The sequence below is a fragment of the Anolis carolinensis genome, chromosome 3 (genome assembly GCF_035594765.1).
Source record: "Anolis carolinensis isolate JA03-04 chromosome 3, rAnoCar3.1.pri, whole genome shotgun sequence".
In the NCBI taxonomy this organism is placed as follows: Eukaryota; Metazoa; Chordata; class Lepidosauria; order Squamata; family Dactyloidae; genus Anolis; species Anolis carolinensis.
Genome location: NC_085843.1, coordinates 235,548,388 through 235,572,050, shown reverse-complemented (window position 1 = coordinate 235,572,050; position 23,663 = coordinate 235,548,388). Strand labels below are relative to the sequence as shown.

At 40.0% G+C, this 23,663-nt stretch overlaps 1 protein-coding gene across 1 annotated transcript; it reads right to left on the bottom strand.

Annotated features, from left to right (window-relative positions):
• Positions 1-1,043: 1,043 nt before the first annotated feature.
• klhl6 (kelch like family member 6) lies at positions 1,044-22,450 on the bottom strand. Its single transcript, XM_003218398.4, has 7 exons — positions 21,966-22,450; positions 17,371-17,536; positions 11,370-11,819; positions 8,716-8,953; positions 6,656-6,858; positions 3,381-3,594; positions 1,044-1,750 (listed from the first exon to the last, which is right to left on the bottom strand). The coding sequence occupies exons 1-7, from the start codon at positions 22,226-22,228 to the stop codon at positions 1,449-1,451; spliced, it is 1,836 nt and encodes a 611-aa protein (XP_003218446.1). The 5' UTR covers positions 22,229-22,450; the 3' UTR covers positions 1,044-1,448.
• Between the last annotated feature and the right edge of the window lie 1,213 nt (positions 22,451-23,663).

The following is a 23,663-nucleotide window of genomic DNA, read 5'->3' as shown; positions in this document are numbered from 1 at the left end:
TAACTTGGTTTGTGTGGCAGAAACTTCAGTAAACATATGGATCACAGATTTTCTTTGGCCTCGACAAAGTTGTCACCCTGTGGTCAACGATGTACATCCTTTCACAATAAGAGCAATCAGGAACATACATTTTTAACCCAGGGACAGCACCCTGTTGTTCCATGCCACAACTACACAGCCAGATCTGTCTGCACAGATAGCCAGGCAGCAAGGTCAAATAAAAATGACAAAGTTCTGTTCCCGGCTTGAAAGTGCGGGTTCCTGTTTGATTGTGTAGTGCTGACTTGGGCAGAAGTGGTCCTACCCCACAAACTTTATTTGTATGCCAGAAACTTCATTAAACATGTTGAGGGCAAAGTTTCTCTGGCCAGGACAAAGAACAGAACTTTTGCAGCTATTTACATATCTGCATATCTGTATCTTGGGTTTTTTTTTAAAAAAAAAACACCAAAGTTTCCGGTGGACATCCTGCGGTGGCCATCTTGGGAGCCTCTAAATCTCACAACAATGCATCAAGTGTGAACAACAGAACCAGAAATCCCGGACTAACAGGTCTGTATGTGGACCTCTTCTGAAGTCCTGGGATTTTTGCTCCTCTCTAAAACCTGCAATTTGGTGCTGTCTGGAAGCGCCCTGAATATCTCAAGTTTAGAGCAAGCCTTCCCAACCTTTTCACCTAGGAGGAGCCCTGGAAATAATTTTCAGGACTCCAGGAATCCCTGTATAAAAATATTATATCTACAGATAAAAGACATTTATGTTAAAATCAATGTTTCATGGAGCCCTTAGCAACCTTTTGCAAAAACCCTAGGGTTCTAGGTTACTCTGATTTAGAGTGAAACCCAGAGTAAATGTACTGCCCTTCTTCTCTTGACTCCTGGCCTTGCCCCAATGGTTGCTATCTTCTATTTCCTTGACCACTCAACTTTTAATAGTATTTTTTTTCTGAAGAAGAAGAAGCATCTATTTAAAATTTGGTATCATTTGCTTTTGTGATCAAAAGGCTACTGCATTTCTAGGTGGATACAAAATGAAAAGAACACTTCAAATATTAACTTTATTAATTAAAAATGTATCTATCCAAATTTTGGATTTTAAAAAAACTTCTAAAGCAGTTAGCATTTAAAAAAAAATCCAGAGTGGTGTGTGTGCATAGGCACACACACATGCACACACACACATACACACTGCAACTCACAGCTAACTACTGGGTAAATTTCTCACTGGTTGATACTTCTGGTCAATAAATAGCATAGTTCAGATATGAACATAATTTAAGGCATATGCTATTCCATAGGAAACTGAACAAATATATGAAACTCTTCACACAAGGACTATGACAGCTTAATGGGTTCATCACAGTTTAGCTTATATAAATCCTTGAAGAAAATGAGGTATTGTGTGATCAATTCTTTCTCTTCTTCCCATCTCCTGAGATTTCTCCAAAGTTAGACAGAGACTGCCCCGGGCACTATTTTGCGGATGTATGTATAGGATTTCCGGAGAGTGACACTTCCATGATGGGAGACTCCGCGGGGAAGGACACATTCCTCTGTCAGTTTCTGGGTCTCTGCATCCCAACACAGCACTGTGGCAATGACTTCATTTTTCTCATCCCGGCCACCAGTAATGAACAGTTTGTTGTTGCAAGGGGCGATTCCACAACTTGCTCTTTCATGACTTAGCTGTGTTATCAGGCACCATGTGTCTGTGAGTGGGCTGTAAGAGTAGACCGCCCGCATTGCCCCACCTGGAAGGGGAAGGAAGAGCAAATGACTCCTCTTATTAATATGGTGATTCTCAATCAAACAAATGAGATATTCCTCCAATAGGTTAGTATCAGGTTTCCTTTACCCACAACACAAAGAAAGGCGAGATCATGATTCTGAAACGTTGGACAGCCAAAGGATAATGTGCAGAGATAGGAAAGTTAGTAGAAAACAGCAAATTTGTTTAATTGTTGAAACTTTAAAAGTTCAATTATAATTGCATTGAAAAGAGAAATTTTAACTATTAAATTTCTGTTAAATTGCCACTAAAATCATTACAAATTAAAGCTGGAAAATGGGTTTATTCTCTCTTTCCCCATTCCCATCCATGTCTAGAGTTTGAGAAAGAAGGAACAGATACATGAATTTTTGAAGACCTCATTTATCATCCATCCCTCCATTGCCCGTTTAAATGCTTTCTTATTCTCTGTCTCTTATAATTTCATTTACTTGCTCTCATCATTTTAAAGCTTACTGATTCCAGCATGGATTCACAAGTTAAAAAGTTAAAGACTCAATTCCTAGTACAAATATGGTTGCTTTATCCAGAGTCCAAAGGGACGACTGGCTAAAGACCATCTAACTGGGTTGTGGTGAGATTTTCGGGTTGTATGGCCATGTTCCAGAAGCATTCTCTCCTGACGTTTCACCCACATCTATGACAGGCATCCTCAGAGGTTGTGAGGTACTTCTGAGGATGCCTGCCATAGATGTGGGTGAAACATCAGGAGAAAATGCTCCTGGAACATGGCCATACAGCCCAAAAAACTCACCTCAACCCAGTGATTCCGGCCATGAAAGCCTTCAACAATACATTGACTATGTAACTCCTTTCCAATCTGGCTCTTTGGGGATCCCAGTTCAGAACTGTAGGCTTCTCCAAATGGCCATAATATCTTTCTACTACACCACCACTTTCCTCTCTTTCCATTTTTGTGCAGGTTTTTGCCTAGGCTGAATTTTATTCCTAGGCAATCTTAATGGTGATAAGACATTTAAATTAAAAATGCTGGCATTTCTGACCCACTCTTTTTACTTGGCCCTACCAATCTACCATCCTCCTAAAATTTAACAATTTATTTTGAAAGGGTTCAGTACATTTTGTAGTAGAACATTCCATAGTTAAACATTGTAATAATTGTTATTATACAGTAACATTGAATTCACACTTTCATAAGCGAATCCATGTACAACTAGTACCCATAATGATAACCAGTGGCATTTTGCCAGCATCAATGTATGCAAGATGCTGTTATAATAATTGCTATTATGGATGCACACTAGGAATGTGTTCATGTCCCATTTTTAAATAGTATCCCCAATGTTATTCCCTTGCCATAAAGTGCTGTACAATTGTATACAACAGAAGTGAGGAACCTGGGGCTCTCCAGATGTTGCCAGGCTTCCATTCCCATCAGCTTCCACCAGCCTGCCTATTAGAGGTGAGCAGTAGAGTATCAACACTGAGAGAGAACAGATTCCTTAGCCATGTTCTACAGGAAGTATGGCTTTATTAAATCTCATCCTGATCCTACAAGGAGAATTCTGGAGAGTTCCAATTCAAGGCAGAGAAAGTGTATATTTGTACAGAAGAATGAATGTTTTACTTACCAACAACATAGATGTGGTCATGGAAACTCGTAGCATTGACACATTTTGCTTCTACAGGCATGGGTGCTTTCAGGCTCCATTTGTTCGTTGTTGGGTCATAACACTGTGTTTTGTTCGTGGCCAGCTTCCCATTGGGTCCTCCTCCAATCACATAGAGTTTCCTCTTACAACTGGCTGCCCCAAAGGAGCTCACATTGATCATGAGAGGAGCTGCCTATATTAATTCCAAGGAAAATAGAACATGGCTCAGGATTAATCATCGAACATGGCTCAGGATTATTCTTGATTTCCTACACTCTGTATGCATGAATATCTGTGCACCAGCCTTATTTATCTCACTCTGAATGAACACACACAAAGAGCTATTAGAAAGAAATAATCAGGGGACAAGTGAAGACAATGAGATGCCAACTAAATGTATGACTGAAATAAGATGGAGAAATTAGGGGCCGCTGTAGCACAGCGAATTAAACCGCTAAGCTGCAGAACTTGCTGACTGGAAGGTCAGTGGTTCAAATCCACAGGACGGGGTGAGCTCCTGTTGCTAGCCCCAGCTTCTGCCAACCTAGCAGTTGAAAAACATGCAAATGTGAGATCAATAGATACCGCTTCAGCGGGAAGGTAACGGCACTCCATGGAATCATGCTGGCAACATAACCCAGGAGGCATCGACGGATAACGTCGGCTCTTCAGCTTAGAAATGGAGATGAACACCACCTCCAAGAGTCAGGCTCAACTAGACTTAATGTCAAGGGGAAACCTTTACCTTTACTAAGATGGAGAAACGGTTGTCCAGCAAGATTATAATAGCTGATGTGTGAGAGAGAAATGATAAGAAATCAGACCAGACAATATTCTTACTGCGTATGCAATATTAAATACATCATATGCAGTATAGCACCCCTTTTTAAACTCCAGCTCTCCTCCCATCCTAATAACATAAAAAGAGTGGCCTCTACCTGCATTAGACTCTCTCAATACCACCTTAACTGACAATAATCACTCTCTTTTCTTCTTCAAAAGCTTGCACAATGTATTTTACCCTTTGGAATTTGCCCATAGAATGCTTGCTGAGTTTGTATTTGTTGCACGGCCAACACAGTTAACCCTAAAAAGATTTTTCCACACAATTTAGCAGACAAACATAATATGAGGAGAGCACAGGCAAAACCAGATGGAACTGTTGAAGAAGCATAGAACTGAAGATTGTCGGCATTCAGACACTGGTTGATGCCATGGGAATAACTTACTCTGCACAACACAAAAAGTAAAGAGGAATGTAAACAAGCAAAGAGGAAAGATCTAAAATAGAATCCTAGAGAAGATTTCTTAGGGAGAGGGGAGTTAATATTTTCTGCAGGGAGAAAAGACGATGGTTTAAATGAAAGATGAGTATCTTATTGAATATAATATACAGTAGAGTCTCACTTATCCAAGCTAAACGGGCCGGCAGAAGCTTGGAAAAGCGAATAACTTGGATAATAAGGAGAGATTAAGGAAAAGCCTATTAAACATCAAATTAGATTATGATTTTACAAATTAAGCACCAAAACATCATGTTAGACAACAAATTTGACAGAAAAGTAGTTCAATACGCAGTAATGTTACGTTGTAATTACTGTATTTACGAATTTAGCACCAAAATATCACGATATATTGAAAACATTGACTACAAAAATGGCTTGGATTATCCAGAGGCTTGGATAAGTGAGGCTTGGATAAGTGAGACTCTACTGTACCTGTCATTCAGTTTTAATTCAAAACCACCCGCCAAATTCACACCACTGGCTATTAGCCTTCAGAGGTGAAAGGCAATATTAAGTATAACATTCCCTACACACACACACATACAGAGTTGTATAATTTGACTTTGAGAAACTATAATCTATTTTCAGATTTTTTTGTCTATTTTGACAAAAATATATATTGCAGGGAATCAAGCAACACCTTAGAGACTAACTGAGGGCACTTCTACATTGCCCAAAATGCCAGGAAGAACTGGGGTTGCTGTCCCCAGCCCCAACCAAACCACGGGCTTTCCCTCAGGTGATGGCATCCCGCCCCCCTCCAGCCCCCCATTTCTCTCTCAGAAACCTACCTGAGGGGACTGCCAGCAACATAGGTCCCTTGGGTAAGTTTTGGAGGGGGAAATGGGGGGCTGGGGAATGGGGCACCATCCTGCTTCTTTGGGCTCCAGGAGGCTGAAGAACTGAAATAGCTGTGGGGATTGGCCCCCAAGACTGCAGAAGCAGTCCCGGGAGTCAATCCCCACAGGCCCAACACCTGCAAAGATCTTTGCAGGGGTCAAATTAATCCAGAGTAAACTGGAAAATCCCAGTTTACTCTGGATTAATCCACGTTAACTTGAGGCGTCATTTGGACACCTCAGGTTAATCCATGATGGGTCACAGGTTTTGGGCCTGTGTAGAAGGGTCCTTCATGTGCCTTCAGAGTCTGATATATTGGTTAAACGTGTTATTTAAAAATCCTCAGAGCCTCCAACATTTCACATATGAAAACCAGAATACATGCAGCCAAGCAGAATCAGAGTCTATTAAGATGGCAAAAGTTATGAATGAGGGAAAATATACATGCTAATAGAGGCTACAGCAATTTTGCTTTTGCCTGAACCTACAGGAAAGGTCACGATTCTGTCCCAGTTTGTCCTCTCACCCATTGCTAAATTAACTGAGTGCAAGCTAAAGTACGGTAAGTCAATGGCCAGGAGCGAAAGTGGAAGAAGAGAGGAACTGAGCCATTTTAAAGGCAGCTGAAAAAGTGAGAGAGGGTTAACTGGGACTCTTCTTGCCAAATCCGGCCAGCTGGAGGGTATGAATTCTGGTGTCATTTCAAAACACCATTTGCCTATTAGCTAGCACCTGTTAGTATAACATCTTTATTTGAGGCTTGTTTCCAGTTTCACTGTGACTGAAAGTACATCTGAACTTTACCTCTGACCAACAATTGTGAAAAGAATCATTATTTATTTATTTATTTATTTACACCATTTTTATATTCCGCCCTTCTCACCCCGAAGGGGACTCAGGGCGGATCACATTGCACACATAAAGGCAAACATTCAATGCCATGACACAGAACAGAGACAGAGACAAGACACAGGCACCGGGCTGGCCACGAACTCATGACCTCTTGGTCAGAGTGATTTGTTGATTTGTAGCAGCTGGCTTGCTTTCCAGCCTGCGCTACAGCCCGCTCCTCTTTATTTGAGGCTTGTTTCCAGTTTCACTGTGACTGAAAGTACATCTGAATTTTACCTCTGACCAACAATTGTGAAAAGAATCATAAGTCTCCACATTGTTGATTCTCTGTATACCATCAAAACCGCCAAGCACATAGACCTTGCCTCCCAACACGGCCATTTTGTGTCTCCATCGCCCAACATTCAAATATTCAATTTGGATCCATTTGTTGATGGATGAATTGTATTTCCAGACTTCATGCTGGGTCTCTTTTCCTCCTGAAATAAATGGAATACAATAAGCTTCCAGAGTGTTTCCTAGGATTTTACACACCCAGACCAAAAAACATTACCAAGTTTACATCCGCCTCCCGCAATTATGTTTGGCCTATGAACTCTCGCTATGATGAACTCTCACAATAATGCTAATAATTCACTTAATTGTTGCTCTTTACAGAAATGTTTCATCCTCAGGGCTGCATAGAAACACAGGAAAAATGTTACCCTTAAAAAGCACTCAGGGCTGTAGCTAGAAAGGAAGGGGTCGAAATGAGAACATGGTCCCACCAGATGAAATTTGTCTTTATTTCTCACATTTCCAGCAATACAGAAAATGAGTTATGGAGAAAAGTTCATATCCAGAACTCTTTTTCTCTTATCAATTGTACCTTTTCTTTGGATACTTAAATTGCATACTGAAATGTCCAGTTGAGGTCTTAAGTTACTGCAGACAGATGGGAAATTTCAACAGAGAGACAGAATTCTTATTTGGGAAGTAAGCATACTCATTGTATCCTTTCCATCCAAGCCTCCATAGCCATATCTCTGGCATGAACACAAAAGATGAGAAGAAGTTCCTTTGCCCCCAAAAGTGCTAAGAAATTGAATAATCTCCACCTCCAGAGTATTAGGATTTTTTGTGTTAAATTAGAGAAAACTACCCTAAAATAAAGCAGAGCATCCAAAATACAAAACAGCAGGATGCTTATGTTTGAGCATTCAGCTCACAGCAAGCAGAACATGAAGTGCCATGTGGCTGTAAAGAACTTAGAGCTTAGGAGCAAAACATGCAGAGTTCAGTCTTTAAAATCACAAAAGGTTTGTTTACAAAAATAATAACTACATTTCTTAATAGTAAGTAACTGGATTCTGAACTACAATAACTAACCCCATCTCTTCTAGAGTTCAAAAGAGAGGGAAAAAAATCTCCAAGCACACATTTTTCCTGACACACAAGCAGAGAGAGGTCTCAAAACACACAGCACACACCGAGATGCAAAGATAGAAGTCAATGACAAAAGTCATGAACCTACAAAATATCAACTCAGCATAACCAATCAGAAAAAGAGCTGAAACAGAAGAGAGAAGAAATAGATACATTCCAACTATCGTTCAGGAGACAGGGCGGAAGGGATTTCGCTAACCCTATTCTAAGCTAACTACTCCTCATTGAGGACTGCAAACTTGCAGTGTGGGTTGAATTCCAACACAGAGCATCTAGGATAGAAGCTGTCAACTATAAAGGAATTAGAAATGCCCACATAGGGCACCCCTGCCTGAAAAAAATCCAAAATTTACTTCTCATTTCCATGTTGTTGTTAAGTTTTGTCCAATTTTGAGAAGAGGGACTACTTAAGTGAGTAGAAATTTACTTATTGGGGTGATTTCCTGTTAGGGGGAATGTGAGGGCTTGAAGGGATGGAAGGAGGAAGGGGTTAAAGAAGGAGGGAAATAAAGTCCTTTGGAGCGCCTTCCTTCCTTCTCTCCCTCCCTGATCAACAGGTATTTATGGCCATCTTCAGGTAGTCCTGTGCTTATTTTAGGCATCAAGGGCCTTCCCCCCCCCCCCCCCAAAACCAAAAGTGATCCTTTCTCTGATGTCCTGGAACAGTGGTTCTCAACCTGTGGGTCCCCAGATATTTTGGCCTACATCTCCCAAAAATCCCAGCCGGTTTACCAGGTGTTAGGCTTTCTGGGAGTTGAAGGCCAAAACATCTGGGGACACACTGGTTGAGAACCACTGTCCTGGAGGAACTGGTGCAGCCACCTGATTCCTGGAAACTTCCCCACCCCCACCTTACAATATGCTGCAATTCCATCTTAATTAATTCCCATGAACACTGTTGTGTTTCTTACCGGATATGTAGACTTCATTTTTTAATGTAACACACGCAAACTCCACCCATTTTTTATTTTCACTCTCTATCTCTTGTTCAGTATTGGGCAGTTTTGCTACTTCCAAACGACTGCGTCGCAGAGGATCAAGGCACGTTACTTCTGATACAAATCTTTCGTCTTTTGTGCATCCCCCAATGATCATAAAGACCTCTGACTGGAATTCATGCATCCTGGGCTTTGTTCTTTCAGAAATTATCTGGATGAAAACAAGAGTTAAACAGATCTGTAACTTCTGACATTATTTTAGAAATCCATCACTATAAAGGATTCCCCCAGATTTCTCAGTGGAATGCATGGATGTAAGAAAATATACTTATATCAAAATGTGAATGCTCCATAAAACGATCACACATAGCTTTGCAAAACCTAAAGAAAGAAAAAAAATGCCTACAAAAATATAGCTATTTCATTTGGTCTTAGAACAGTGGTTCTCAACCTGTGGGCCCCCAAGATGTTTTGGCCTTGAATTCCCAAAAATCCTAACAGCTGGTAAACTGGCTAGGATTTCTGGGATTTCCAGGCCAGTATACCTGGGGGCCCACAGGTTGAGAACCACTGTTGTGGGATATGGTTGCATAGTCACTCTTAAACAAACTCATCTTTAGCCCTATAGATTATGCCATATCCATTATCAGATGGCACACTCTCCAACATTTCACAGATGAAAACTGGGACACTTGTGGTCAGGTAATGCACGAGAAGGCAAAAGTTCCAATGAGTGAGAACACACACATTTTAAGCAGAGGAACTGTGAAATTGATGTATTGAATTTAGGAAGGGACAAAATTCTTCCCTCTTCTCTTTCTTGCTGAGTTAACTGAGTCGTCATAGCTTTGAGCTCAGTTGGTGGTCAGGAACAGAGATTTAAAGATGGGCTTAACACTAACCTTAAAAACTGTGGCATAGACATTGGGAAGCCCTGACCCATGAGTACTCTAACTGGAGGTCAGCTGTGACCAGCAGTGCTGTGGAATTTGAAGAGGCACGAATGGAGGACGAAAGAGAGAAATGTGCCAAGAGGAAAGTGTGTCAAGCTAACCCTGACCAGGACTGCCTTCCACCTGTAAACTGATGTCCTCACTGTGGAAGAACATGCAGGTCAAGAATACAGCTTTACAGTCATCTATGTATTCACTGCCAAGATACCACACTTGGAAGGCCATCATACTTGGACAAAAAAGGATCGCCTAAGTAAGCACGTTGGGTCACCATATGTCAGAAACAACTTGAAGGCACACAACAATACCAACATATCTTTGGATATATTTTCACCCGAGGAACATGTTTGAAATACAATAATATTAATTTAATCAATTTGCTAGAAATCACATTCCTTTGTAATATGTTACCATGTTTACTTGACTCTAATGTTCTCATTTTTTTTGGCTAAATTACACTGCCAAAATTGAGGTACTCATTAGATTTGATGGCACGTTATAATACTGCACCTAAAACCATCTGTGCTCTTAAGCATTTTACTTTTGCAGTTTGCAGCAATTGAATTAAGCTGACAACAAAGAGGGAAGGCTGGAAGAGAAGACAGAAACAACTTGCTCCCTCCTCACTGTGACATCCTTTCAAATTCAACCATGGCTATCATGTCCCCACTGAACCTTCTCTTCTTCAAGCTGAACATAGCTTTCTAAGTGCTCCTCATAGGGCTTGGCTTCCAGACCTTTTACCATTTTGGTCACCCTTCACTGGACACCTTCCAGCTTGTTAATATCCTTCTTGAATTTCGAGGCCCGGAACTGGACTCAGTATTCCAGGTAAAGCCTGGTCAGAATAGAAGAGTGCTACAGTAGAGTCTCACTTATCCAAGCTAAACGGGCCGGCAGAAGCTTGAATAAGCGAATATCTTGGATAATAAGGAGGGATTGAGGAAAAGCCTATAAAACATCAAATTAGGTTATGATTTTACAAATTAAGCACCAAAACTTCATGTTATACAACAAATTTGACAGAAAAAGTAGTTCAATAAGCAGTAATGTTATGTTGTAATTACTGTATTTACGAATTTAGCACCAAAATATCACGATATATTGAAAACATTGACTACAAAAATGGCTTGGATTATCCAGAGGCTTGGATAAGCGAGGCTTGGATTAGTGAGACTCTACTGTACTATTAATTCCCTCAAACTAGACACTATACTCCTATTGATGCAGCTTAGAATTGCATTAGCTTTTTCACCCCAGAAGCTTTTCACAGGTACTGTTGTCAAGTCAGATATCACCCATCCTTTATTTATTTAGTATGCATTCATATAGGGATGTGATAGTTATTGGAGCAGGGAAATATATATGTTGAGGTCAGATAAATTTAGAGTTTCTCTCTTGGTTTTGCTGCAGTAGACTAATACAAATGTATCTCCCAATGATGTCACCACAATAGTGGAAGTAACCAAAAGTCATTTGAACATTAGATTTGTCCAAGTTCAAGATGCCATTCTGCCATATGAGAATATAGAAAAGTTGCAGAGATTCGACTGCAGAACAGAAAGCTCTGGGTAACTCATGCATCTCATAGAATCACTCTCTTTTACAATTCTGTGGAATGGGGGTGATGTTTGTTTTGGTTTGCTTTGTTTTGCTTTGTTTTGCTTTACTCACCTCATTCCCTGACAAATGGTACATTCTAGCTTCCTGAAGCAAAGGAAAGACATCAGGGCACTGCCTGATGAGTGGGTCAGCTTCCACAGTCTCTACAAAGTACCAGGGGTCCAGAAGGGGCAGCCGGACACCCTCAAGAAGGTGAGGCAAGAGTGAGAGCCGCTCCGCCAACTTGTAACGCACCCAGCTGATAACCGTCTCAAACACTTGTGCTTCTTCCGTGACACAGAGGTCGTCGCTCTTTAGCATGCAATACAGGACATCCACCGGCAACTCTAAGAACTCGTCATAATTCAGTACTTGAGTGAAATTCTGGATAATGTAGCTTTTGACATGCTGCTTCAATGCCTCAAGGGAATGAGTGTCAGCCAATCTCAGAATCCCAACACAGTTTTCTGGATGAAGCGCTTCATTGAGGAAATTGGAACAAGCTTCTACCATCCGCAAAAACTACAGGCATAAGAGGAAGCACATCAAGTTACTGTGCACATAAGCTATGTGTTTATCTTGTTGAATTTGCTCCTTTTAAAAACCCTTAAGGAAGTAAAGGAACAATGCTGCTGGCTGGTGCAAAATATGCAGATATCATTTTATTATGCAATGCTATTTTATCTGAGAAGGCTTACTGCTGTCTGCTTGCACACGAAAAAGAAGTTGTTTCTTGTTATGTTTAAATCCAGCATTGCATAATCAATCTAAACATTTCCACTAGGACAACCAATCTGTAAAGCAAGCATAGTGTCAGATTTTGTCATACTGCACTGTTTGATGGAATAGTGGTTTAAGTGATGGGCTAGGGCAGTGTCGTGACCCCTTAATACAGTTCCCATATTGTGGTGACCCCCAACCATAAAATTATTTTTGTTGCTACTTCATAATTGTAATTTTACTACTGTTATGAATTGTAATGTAAGTATCAGATATGCAGAACGTATTTTCATTCACTGGACCAAATCTGGTACAAATATCCAATTTGAGTGCTGGTGAGGTTGATTTTGTCATTTAGGAGTTGTAGTTGCTGGGATTTATAGTTCACCTACAATCAAAGAGCCTCTTGAACCCCACCAACGATAGAATTGGGTCAAACTTCCCACATAGAACCCCCATGACCAACAGAAAATACTGGAAGGGTTTGGTGGGCATTGACCTTGAATTTTGAAGTTGTAATTCACCTACATCCAGAGAGCACTGTGGACTCAAACAATGATGGATCTGGACCAAACTTGTCACAAATACTCAATATGCCCAAATTTGAACACTGGTGGAGTTTGGGGGAAACAGACCAGAACTGGCCTCTCAGTCGTCTCCTTGGCTGAGAGGCCAGCTGAGAGGCCAGCCAATCACAGTGAAGGAGGGCTTTTAGTGAGAGGATTCGCCGTCTGTTTCCAAAAAAGAAGAGAAGGACAGGTGGAGAGATCTTCAGCCTTTTCTGCCAAAGGGGTTCCTAAGACCATCAGAAATATGTCTGTTCTGATGATCTTTGGCGACCCCTCTGACACCCCCTTGTGACCCCCCCCCCAGGGGTCCCAACCCCCAGTTTGAGAAACACTGGGCTCGGAAGACCATTGTTTGAATCCTCTCTCAGCCATGAAATTCACTGGTTGTTCTTGGGAAGACTGTAATCTCTCAGCCTCAGAGGAAGGCAATGGCAAACTCCCTCTGAACAAGTCTTGTCAAGAAAACCCTGCAATAGGTTCACTTCAAGTCAGAAACAACTTGAAAGCACCCAATAACAATTTTGGGTTATGTGGAAGCAATACGTGGTCATAATTTTTTTTCTTTTTTCAGAGCTGGTCATGATTAACAAGTTTCTGTTACTCAAGGGGAAAAAACAGGGGCAAAGGCAAGTGAAAAGGCCAACTGTGTCAGGAGAAAAGGAAGTACAAGAGGAAAAGAAAAAAAATCCTCACCATAGTGCAAGGTGATAAGGATCCCAGTACAAACAAGATCTCAGGAATGGGGAAATGAGTGGCCATACGGAGCTACAGCTTAGAAATAACTAGTTATGAAGTATTGTGATTATAACTAAATTTGCTTTTCTGATTACTAAAAATAATTAAATTACATAGTGATTACAATTTGGCAAAAGTTAAGTTAACACCAGCCCTTATAATTGCAATCCTTAAAGATATTTAGCTTAAGAAAAGGGAGTAGGATATAATAAAGGTGACAGCAGAGGTGTTGGTGGTATTACTACTGGAAATGTTATAGGACAGACAAAGAATATAACATGCTTTAAATACTAGCTCGTTCTGTAACTTGTCTTGCTGCTCTCTTGTGGGTCTTAAGGTAACAACAAGGAGATTCGTGTGTCTTGTTTTTTAGTATAGCTATTTGAATTAGAGTACTTTTCAGAAATGTTAAAGTTTTTTTAAAACTGCAGTTACAATGGAAAATAATAGGGATCCCCTGATCCTTTGTGGGTTTATTTTTTTGCAGATTTGATAGTTCATGGATTTGATAAATATTGTCTCTAGGAATCTCTGAAGCCCTCCAGTGTAACTCTCATTATGAAGTTCCAACGGAGGTTGACCACAGAACTGATGATGATGATGATGATGATCTTTATTTGTATCCCGGTAAGGCATCTAAGGGCCCTTCCACACAGCCATATAACCCAGGATATCAAGGCAGAAAATCCCACAATATTTACTTTGAACTGGGTTATCTGAGTCCACACTACCATATAGATAAAGGATTTCCCCTGACATCAAGTCAAGTCATGTTCGACTCTGGGGGTTGGTGTTCATCTCCATTTCTAAGCCGAAGGGCCGACGTTGTCTGTAGACGTCTCCAAGGTCATGTGGCTGGCATGACTGCATGGGGCGCTGTTACCTTCCCTCCAGAGCAGTACCTATTGATCTACTCATTTTTGTATGTTTTCAAACTGCTAGGTTAGCAGAAGCTGGGACTAATAGCGGGAGTTCACTCCACTTCCCGGATTCGAAGTTCAGCAGAACAGCGGTTTAACCCACTGTACCACCGGGGGCTCCTCATTACCATATATCCCAGTTCAAAGCAGATAATGTGGTATTTTATTCAGCTGTGTGGAAGGGGCCTAACAATAACATAATATACTATTTTATCAGCAATACTGGACTATAACTCCCATCATATTCCACATGGCCAGTGACTCAATGCACTGGAGAGAACTCATGTAGCAAAAGAGGTGGGAAATATTACTAGCTGGGAAGATTCCTTCTTAAATGTTGATGCATAGGTTATGGATTTGTGAATTTCTCTAAAGAACGCCCCATGGCAATTCTGAAGGTGTTTTCTTTTACTACACCTGCCCTCATAGTGGGATGAATATATTTAGGAGCATGGTTTTAAAAAGAAATTGATGAAAGAAAAGAGAAGTGAAAAAGCAGAAACACGTTTTTAAGAGGGTATGTGGATTCCTAAAGTATTTACAGAGAAGTCTTGTGCCCTGAGCCATGTCCTGTTGACACATTTAGCCTGCTTACGAAAACTGAAAGATAACAGACTATGCCTTTAAGGCACTCAGTTCCCGTTTCTTAAAGTAACATGTGGTCGATCTTTACAGGAATAACACTCACAAATCAATAACTTATGCATAGTTGTGGCATTACATTGTATAGACTATTTCCCTTTTAGAAGCATATTCTTTTAAATGAAGTGGGGAAATTGGTAGGAAAAGATGAAGACATCAATGACAATTGCAAATAGGTTAACGATTCTGATTCAACTGCATTTGCGTAGAGAGAGAGACTACCTTAAAAATTTAGTGAATTTTAAATTGGTATTTAAATTTATGCTACATTACTAGACTAAAAGCCAAACCAGAATAAAGATTTAACATATGCTATGTCAAAGCTAGAGAAAATGTGGGCCGTGGGCTGAAAAAAAAGGGACGAAATTGAACCCACACCTCATTAGAACCACATAAATTTGTAAGTAGTTTTGGGGAGAAGGGCCCAAAAGAGGGTTGGATCTTTTAAAGTCTTGGGGCGAGGGGGGGGGGGTAATGTGCCCTCAACCCCCCAACCTTTTTCCTTTCTGCTCTACTCGTGCTTTTTAAAAATGTCTTGCCAAAAATTGACTAATTTCTCCCCTACCAAAGCTTCCAGAAAGCACATTTGTAAATCTGGAAACAAGTTTTTAGGCTCAGGAAGAACCTTTTTTTATAGCTGTATTTACTTTTTAAATTTTTAATTAATTTTTATTTACATACATTAACAACTTACAGTGAAACAAAACAATGAACATTTTACAAACACATAGCCCCACCTTTTAAATATCATTTTAAATATAATTAGCCGGGCTTAGCTCAGTGGGATAAACCACTAAACTGCAGAAAATCCTGCCAATCAAAAGGTCAACAGTTCAAGCCCAGATTGGGGTGAGCACCTGCCATCAGCCCCAGCTCCCTGCCCACCTAGCAGATCGAAAACATAAATGTGAGTAGATAAATAGGTACTGCCTTTTTAAAAGCAAGGAAGTTATAAAAGGCGCCCATAAGGCAATTCGATCTGGAGGACATTTAAGGACAATGACAAAGCTCCTTGGCATGGAAGATGGAGCAACAGCACCACTCCCTGTGTGGCCAGAGTCAAGAACAACCTCCAGATGCCGGAAATGGAAAAGATGGGGAAAGATTTTACCTCTGTCTATGTATTGTCTATGCATTGTCTATCCTTGTTAACTTTATAATGGTACTGAATGTCTGCCATTTTTTAGTATCCCACCTCCATCTCCTTGAGGAACTTGGGCGGATTACATATGGCACAAGGTGCCTAAAACAATGCATAAAATAAACACACAGTAGAATACAAAATAAAACCAGTAGTATATGAAACAAGAATTTGAATTGACCGTATTGCCATACATGTGTTCTATAATCGGCCCTGAGTCCCCTCGGGGAGATAGAATGGAATATAAATAAAGTATATTATTATTATTATTAAGGAAGCATCTTTTAAAATGAAAGTATTTTCCACCTACAACTGTGGATTGTCCCAGCCTGCACTACACAATAAATTAAAGCTGCACTTAAGAAACTTTGATTCGGCTTGTAAAGACTAGTCCAGATGGCTAATAATCCCAGCAAAATATCAGGCTATTATGCTCCTGGGTCACACCTCCAGATGGCCAATAATCTCAGTAAATATGGGGCTATTATGTTCTTGGGTTGCACACTCTTAGCAGTTGTCTCCACCCCTGCTTACCATAAATGTAGTGGCAAGGTTCTTTGTCCGGCAAAAAGTGTGGTGAATGGCAGTGTGAATTGAGTTTCCTTGTCTACCTATCCTTCCCCATTCAATATATCAACCATGATATATTGATAAGAGGAATTAGGAAAATGCACCCTGAAATGAGAAGTTACCTCACTGATATTCCAATCTCCATGGATTAAAAAAAAACACTCTTGCCATATGTTTCAAAGCCTGGGCCCAGAAATTCATGGAGTATTAAAAGGAATGGGGAATAAATATTTTGGATCTATTCCAATCTGTACAAATACACAATCTGATGAACCTTGAATTGCATTGATCCCTGGTACATTAATGTCCCTTAACAATATGACTATATCAATTATCATTATATCTCCCTTTGTGCTGTTTGTAATTTGTAACTGTACTGTCTTTTGTAAAGTTACACCTGTATTTATGAAGCTATGGCTTCAATAAATGGTGGAGAGGAATATCAATTAGTTCTGATTTATGTGTCAAAAACAACAATAAAAATTGAAATGAGGAGACTCTGTATTGACACACAATAAAGCAGATTGCATGTGGCATTCAGATATTTTAATACAATTGGACATATTTACATTATTTACCTATAAGTAGCAGGAAAGTAAACAATTACTTATTAAACGTTTCCACAACAACATTAATTTACTAAGCAGATGAGGAACTTGGAACTATAATAGTAACTAGATGTGTTCCTAAAGTAATTTTCCAAGCTGGTCAATGGCTTAATGTTACATGTTGACCAAGTCTGTGTATTTTTCCATGTGTCAGAAGTATTCACTAACCTGAAAAAGGCTGGCAGCTTCCAGAATTTTCTGTACATTTTCCTTAGTGATCAGCACTTTGCTTGTGTATGTGTAATCCAACAGAATTTGCATTGTCTCTGCATCAACTCCTTTAATTACTATCTTTTCTTCATACTTTTCTTTTAAATCATTGCAAAACATTGCCCTGAAGGTAAAAAGAGAGATGATTTACTATAGTAAATCTAGAGAGATGAGTCAACCTGAAATAGATTCTGGAAACAGAAATACCCATATTAGTAAGCTAACTATACCCTGCATACTGTTTGTTTATCTTAAAGAACTTTCATCTTGGTTTTCCATTTTAAAGTAAAATGCTTAAGAGCACAGATGGTTTTAGGTGCAGTATTATAACGTGCCATCAAATCTAATGAGTACCTCAATTTTGGCAGTGTAATTTAGCCAAAAAAAATGAGAACATTAGAGTCAAGTAAACATGGTAACATATTACAAAGGAATGTGATTTCTAGCAAATTGATTAAATTAATATTATTGTATTTCAAACATGTTCCTCGGGTGAAAATATATCCAAAGATATGTTGGTATTGTTGTGTGCCTTCAAGTTGTTTCTGACATATGGTGACCCAACGTGCTTACTTAGGCGATCCTTTTTTGTCCAAGTATGATGGCCTTCCAAGTGTGGTATCTTGGCAGTGAATACATAGATGACTGTAAAGCTGTATTCTTGACCTGCATGTTCTTCCACAGTGAGGACATCAGTTTACAGGTGGAAGGCAGTCCTGGTCAGGGTTAGCTTGACACACTTTCCTCTTGGCACATTTCTCTCTTTCGCCCTCCATTCGTGCCTCTTCAAATTCCACAGCACTGCTGGTCACAGCTGACCTCCAGTTAGAGTACTCATGGGTCAGGGCTTCCCAATGTCTATGCCACAGTTTTTAAGGTTAGTGTTAAGCCCATCTTTAAATCTCTGTTCCTGACCACCAACATTCCATTTTCAATGCTAGTGGCCTTTGCTTCTTCCAGCACTCTGACATTTGTCCTCCTGTCTTCCTGAGATTTGCAGGATTTTTCAGAGGCAACGCTGATGGAATCATTCCAGGAGTTGAGTGTGACGTCTGTAGACAGTCTACGTTTCACAGGCGTATAACAGGGTCGGGAAAACAATAAATTTATAAACAAGTACCCTGTTATATCCCTAAGGTGAGACCCTCTCAGGGGTTTTTGTAGGGCTGAGAGAGATGTTGAACCCTGATCTCCAGAGTTGTAGTCCAACACTCAGACCACTCCTGCTCTCAAATGTATACTGCAGCCAGATTTTACAAGTAAGCATTGGGTCCTTCCACACAACCATATAACCCAGAATATCAAGGCAGAAAATCCTACAATATCTGTTTTGAACCGGGTTATCTGAGTCCACACTGCCATATATTCCAGTTCAAAGCAGAAAATGTGTGATTTCATTCAGCTGTGTGGAAGTGGCCATTGGATACTAAGAGTATTAGCTGCATTGGTGTGATATCAAATAACATATTCCAGTTGTTTTTAAAGACATTTTAAAAATCATTTGAAGTGTGTTTTATGCCATTTGCTCAAAAAACTGGTGGTCTTTGAAGGATGAATGAATAGTATACAAGTTGTCAAGAATAGGTGGGCATTGAGAGAAAAGACAAGATGCAGCCCATCAGTTGTAGAACTGAATTGGAAAGGTTAATTCAAGGAGTCTTCTCCAGCCATGAAAGCCCACCATTTATCCTAAGTCATTCCATATACGGCTTGGTTTCCAGATCTTTTGCCATCTTGGCTGTTCTCCCCTAAATATATTTCATGTTAAATTTGCATGTTAAAGAAAATCAAAGCAGTAGGAGCACATTATTGTAAAAATTGTTAATTAGATACTACGCCTATCATTTTGCTAGAGTAACTGTATTTGATTTTGTACTCATGCCTTGTGACATATGTAAAATACCTGCAGAATCCTAAAACTATGAATTGGTAGGCACAAAATTAGGACCAGAATGCTAGAGGCCCCCTTAACAGCACATTATAAGGGCACACTCGTTCACCAAGTGGTAGAAGTTATTTAAGGTTAAGTGAAGACAAAATCCTTACATGGCACTGGTTCAATGGGAGCATTTTGAAAATTCACTTGGCAAACAACACTCCTTTTGGACTAAATACAAAAAATGATAAGTCAATATATTTACAACAAGGTTGATATTAAATAGCATCTGTTCACATAAACCCATATGTGCACTCACGAAAATAAATAATCAGCAACATCTTTCAAAGGGTTGTTGTACGTTTTCCAGGCTGTATGGCTGTGTTCCAGAAGCATTCTCTCCAGGAGAGAATGCTTCTGAAACATAGCCATACAGCCCGGAAAACATACAACAACCCTGTGATTCTGGCCATGAAAGCCTTTGACAACACATTGAACATCTTTCAAATTTTTCTCCTTTGTGGCTAGTGCAGCTACAATTGACTAAAAAAATAAGAATAAACTCACTGGAAAGACTGGAAATTTTATGTCACAGTTAATAAAGCCCAAAAGGTTTTAACTAGTCTGCCCTAATTGGAACTAATTGTGGATTTAGCCCAAGAAATTTAGCTAAGCATGATGTTGTGCCTTTCCTTGGGTAAAGGATATATCAGAAAAATACAAGAAAAGGAACAAATTATAGGGGAGGGGAAGAGAGTAGTGTTTACCCTTAACAAATACCTCTTTAAAACTTATCTTCAAAAGAAAATAGGAAGAATAATAAAACCAAGGTAGAAGTTACCAGACTAGAATGGTGTTATCAGTCATTGATCTCATCCTTTGACCAATAGGTCATGAAACCTATCAGCCTTCAGTAAATGAACATGAGAAACAAGCATTGAGATATTACCATTAAAGACTGTTTTCTGGGGTTCAAAAACATAGAGATATGCAGACTAGTACAGTGCAGTAGCTAAAACATATGCTAGCTGCTAGGAGCTCCAGTCAAAATCTTGGTTCATTCTGGAATCCCTTGGATAGACTTGGAGCACATGTACACCGACACATATTCTGAGGCCAGCAAGCTGCATGCTGGATCAACCCCAATAAGTGTCCCCAAAAAATTCCTGTAACTGCCCAAACCTGGAAAACACAGGATAGCAGTGGGGACAGTTTTAGCTGGTTCTGTTTGAAAACAGATCAACTGTCTTCACTAGCCCTAAGCTGGGGGAAAGCCTAAATTGAGGCTAACTTTCGGTAGCATGGGACAAGACTATGTTAAAATGGCTTTGCTCCATGTTACCATGAATCAACCCCATCTGGCATTTGGCCACTGTGGTGATGATCCTCATCTATACCGATTAAGATACACTGTTTAAGATACCATAGGACCCTTGTGCCAGCTGAACTGCTGACAAAGGTTGGGTTGCTGATCTGAAGGTTGTCGGTTCAAATCCATGGGATGGGGTGAGCTCCTATCTGTCAGCTCTAGCTTGCGGGGACATGAGAGAAGCCTTCCACCTAACACCTCCGGGCATCCCCTGGGCAACATCTCTGTAGACAGCCAATTCTCTCATATCAGAAGTGACTTGCAGTATATTCTTAAGTCATTTCTGACATGATAAAAAAATACCATACCTGGAACCAGGGCTGTAGCCAAGCGGGGGGTAGGGGTTCAATCCTCCCCCTCCCCTGAAATTTTTCAGGTTTAAGAAAAAATCCTGGTTTACTCATAAATTTTAACTGATTAACCAAATCCCCATGAGTGTCCACTGAAGTTTGTCTTATCAACGGAGCCAGATTTTTGAATTATTTTGCGTTATGGAACTACTCTTCATGATTTACTAAAACAAAATTTCACACACATACACACCCCATTTTTTTCTGGCTATGGTCCTGCCTAGAACAGTTTAGCACATTTCATTTTCACACCCAAATATATAAACAATGTTTTTTCCTCTTGGATCCTCACAAGATGGGGAACTAAACACACATTTTTCCTTACTTTGCAACTGTTTTTGTAATTGACTTTCACATTTAGAAAGAAGAAATATCAATGAGCTTCCACCTACAAAAGGAAAAGCAACCTAGCATTCTTACTACAGTAGAGTCTCACTTATTCAACATAAACGGGCCAGCAGAACGTTGGATAAGCGAATATGTTGGATAATAAGGAGGCATTAAGGAAAAGCCTATTAAACATCAAATTAGGTTATGATTTTACAAATTAAGCACCAAAACATCATGTTATACAACAAATCTGACAGAAAAAGTAGTTCAATACGCAGTAATGTTATGTAGTAATGACTATTTATGAATTTAGCACCAAAATATCACGATATATTGAAAACATTGACTACAAAAATACGTTGGATAATCCAGAATGTTGGATAAGCGAGTGTTGGATAAGTGAGACTCTACTGTATTTATTTTCCTGTCTCCCTAAGAGTTTAAACAGTCATAACATTTGGTTACAAACTTCTTCTGACACACCACCAAAGCATGGATACCTTTTTGAAAAACAGACAGAGTACAGGTAGCATATAAGCAGGTGTTGAAAAAATTGCTCTCCTGTCTCATCACTTGCCCTTGTACATCCCAATGTACAAAAGTAGTTAATTTGAAGCATCACCCTTACCTAAAGTAATTGCTTGCTGCTGCAAGGACCACACGGTGACATGAAAAGCTCATGCTGCCCACACACAAGGTGACATCGGTGAGAGAGTTTTCTAGTCGGAGGTTCTCCAAGCCATTCTGCAGGACCATGGACAAGCCTGTGTCGTCAAACTTAACCCTTTCATTGATGGAGACTTCCACAAGCTCTCCCCTGGTCTTGGAGCCCTCATTTTCCAAAGGCAACGGAGGTTCCTCCTCAAGGTTCTCCTTTACCATGTCTCCCATGTTTGCATCAGCAGCAACAGCACATCAGGCCATTGATGCTTCAATCTAAGATGGTTCCTGAGCTTCAGACAAGTCACGCTGCAGAAGTAAGGCAGATTTCCTGTTTGGGCCTCCCCACTTATCTACAGCTGTCACACACACATAACAGGAAGCCTTGCACTTTCTCATCCTGTCCGTACAAAGAAAGGCCGATGGGTTGTTGTTATTGTTGTTTCAAACCTGCAAGCTTTTAAGACATCCTTGAATATGGGAAGCTTTCAGTTCGTATCTAAGGACAGTGTTAAAACTGTTCAGTTTTTACAGGGTCTTATGGTTGAAGTTTATCCAGATGTACTGTATTTTTTTCTGTTCTAAGATGCACACTAATTTCAGTAACACCACCAACAAAAAATACATAAGATGTGCCTGCAATTCCAAGACACACCCCATGTTTACATAGATAAAAAAAAAAGTGTGGCTTATAACTGAAGAAATACAGTACTTGACCAGCATGGTAAAAGTTCATTGGCCATATTAAGACTTTTTCAATATCCATTCTGACACATCTCTATGAAAGGAATAGAGTAAAATTAAATTGTGTATATAAATTGTTTACTTGCCCCTAGTGGTGCAATGAGTTAAACCCTTGTACCAAGAAGGTCTGCTGACTTGAAGGTTGGGTTGCTGACCTGAAAGTTGCCGGTTCAAATCCAAGAGCATGAGGAGAGCGTGGATGAGCTCCCTCTGTCAGCTCCAGCTCCATGCGGGGACGTCCTCTGGGCAACATCCTTGCAGACGGCCAGTTCTCTCACACCAGAAGCAACTTGCAGTTTCTCAAGTTGTTCCTGACACAAAAACAAAACTTGCTGATAGATATTGCCTTAGCACTGGAGGGGATTGTTCTTTACCATACATAAGTCTGTAGATATCAGTCATATTATTTTCAATATCTGTATCAATTGTACCTGTGGTCAGCCCTCCACATTCACTGGGGTTAGGGACACAAGAATCCTACAAAAGTGAAACATTGTGAATTTTAAAAATGCTGTTGCCCAAGTGACCCTAGGAATTTCTAGGTCCTCCAGCATGACTCTATGATAAATTTCCACTGGAACCTGATCATATAATCACACTGGAAGACCTAGAGATGTTTTAATCAAACCCATGAATAAAATCAAACCCACAACTGTGGAGGGGCAACTAGGTTTAATTAAAAATAGAAAATATATACAAAATATAGAATGGTTAAAAGTAAGGATTGGGGTACAGGAATTTGTGTCGATGTCAATAATAAGGATGAATAAATGTGCAAATGTGGACAGGGTGTGATAAAGAGAACTAACAATCAGCTACCCTAATTAGACTGGGTGGAGTGGATTTCAAACAGAATAATGCAGCCTAAAGGAGTGGTGTTATAAGGCTTTAACAACTGGATTTAGTTCAGACTTCTCATTGT

Excerpts from the sequence above, each read along its gene's own strand:
- klhl6 (XM_003218398.4), bottom strand. The coding sequence starts at position 22,228 with ATGGGAGACATGGTAAAGGAGAACCTTGAGGAGGAACCTCCGTTGCCT. Across the intron at positions 17,537-21,965 it reads GCAGCAAGCAATTACTTTAG|GGCAATGTTTTGCAATGATT; the intron begins GTAAGGGTGATG and ends TTTTACCTTCAG. Across the intron at positions 11,820-17,370 it reads AAGCTGCCAGCCTTTTTCAG|TTTTTGCGGATGGTAGAAGC; the intron begins GTTAGTGAATAC and ends TTATGCCTGTAG.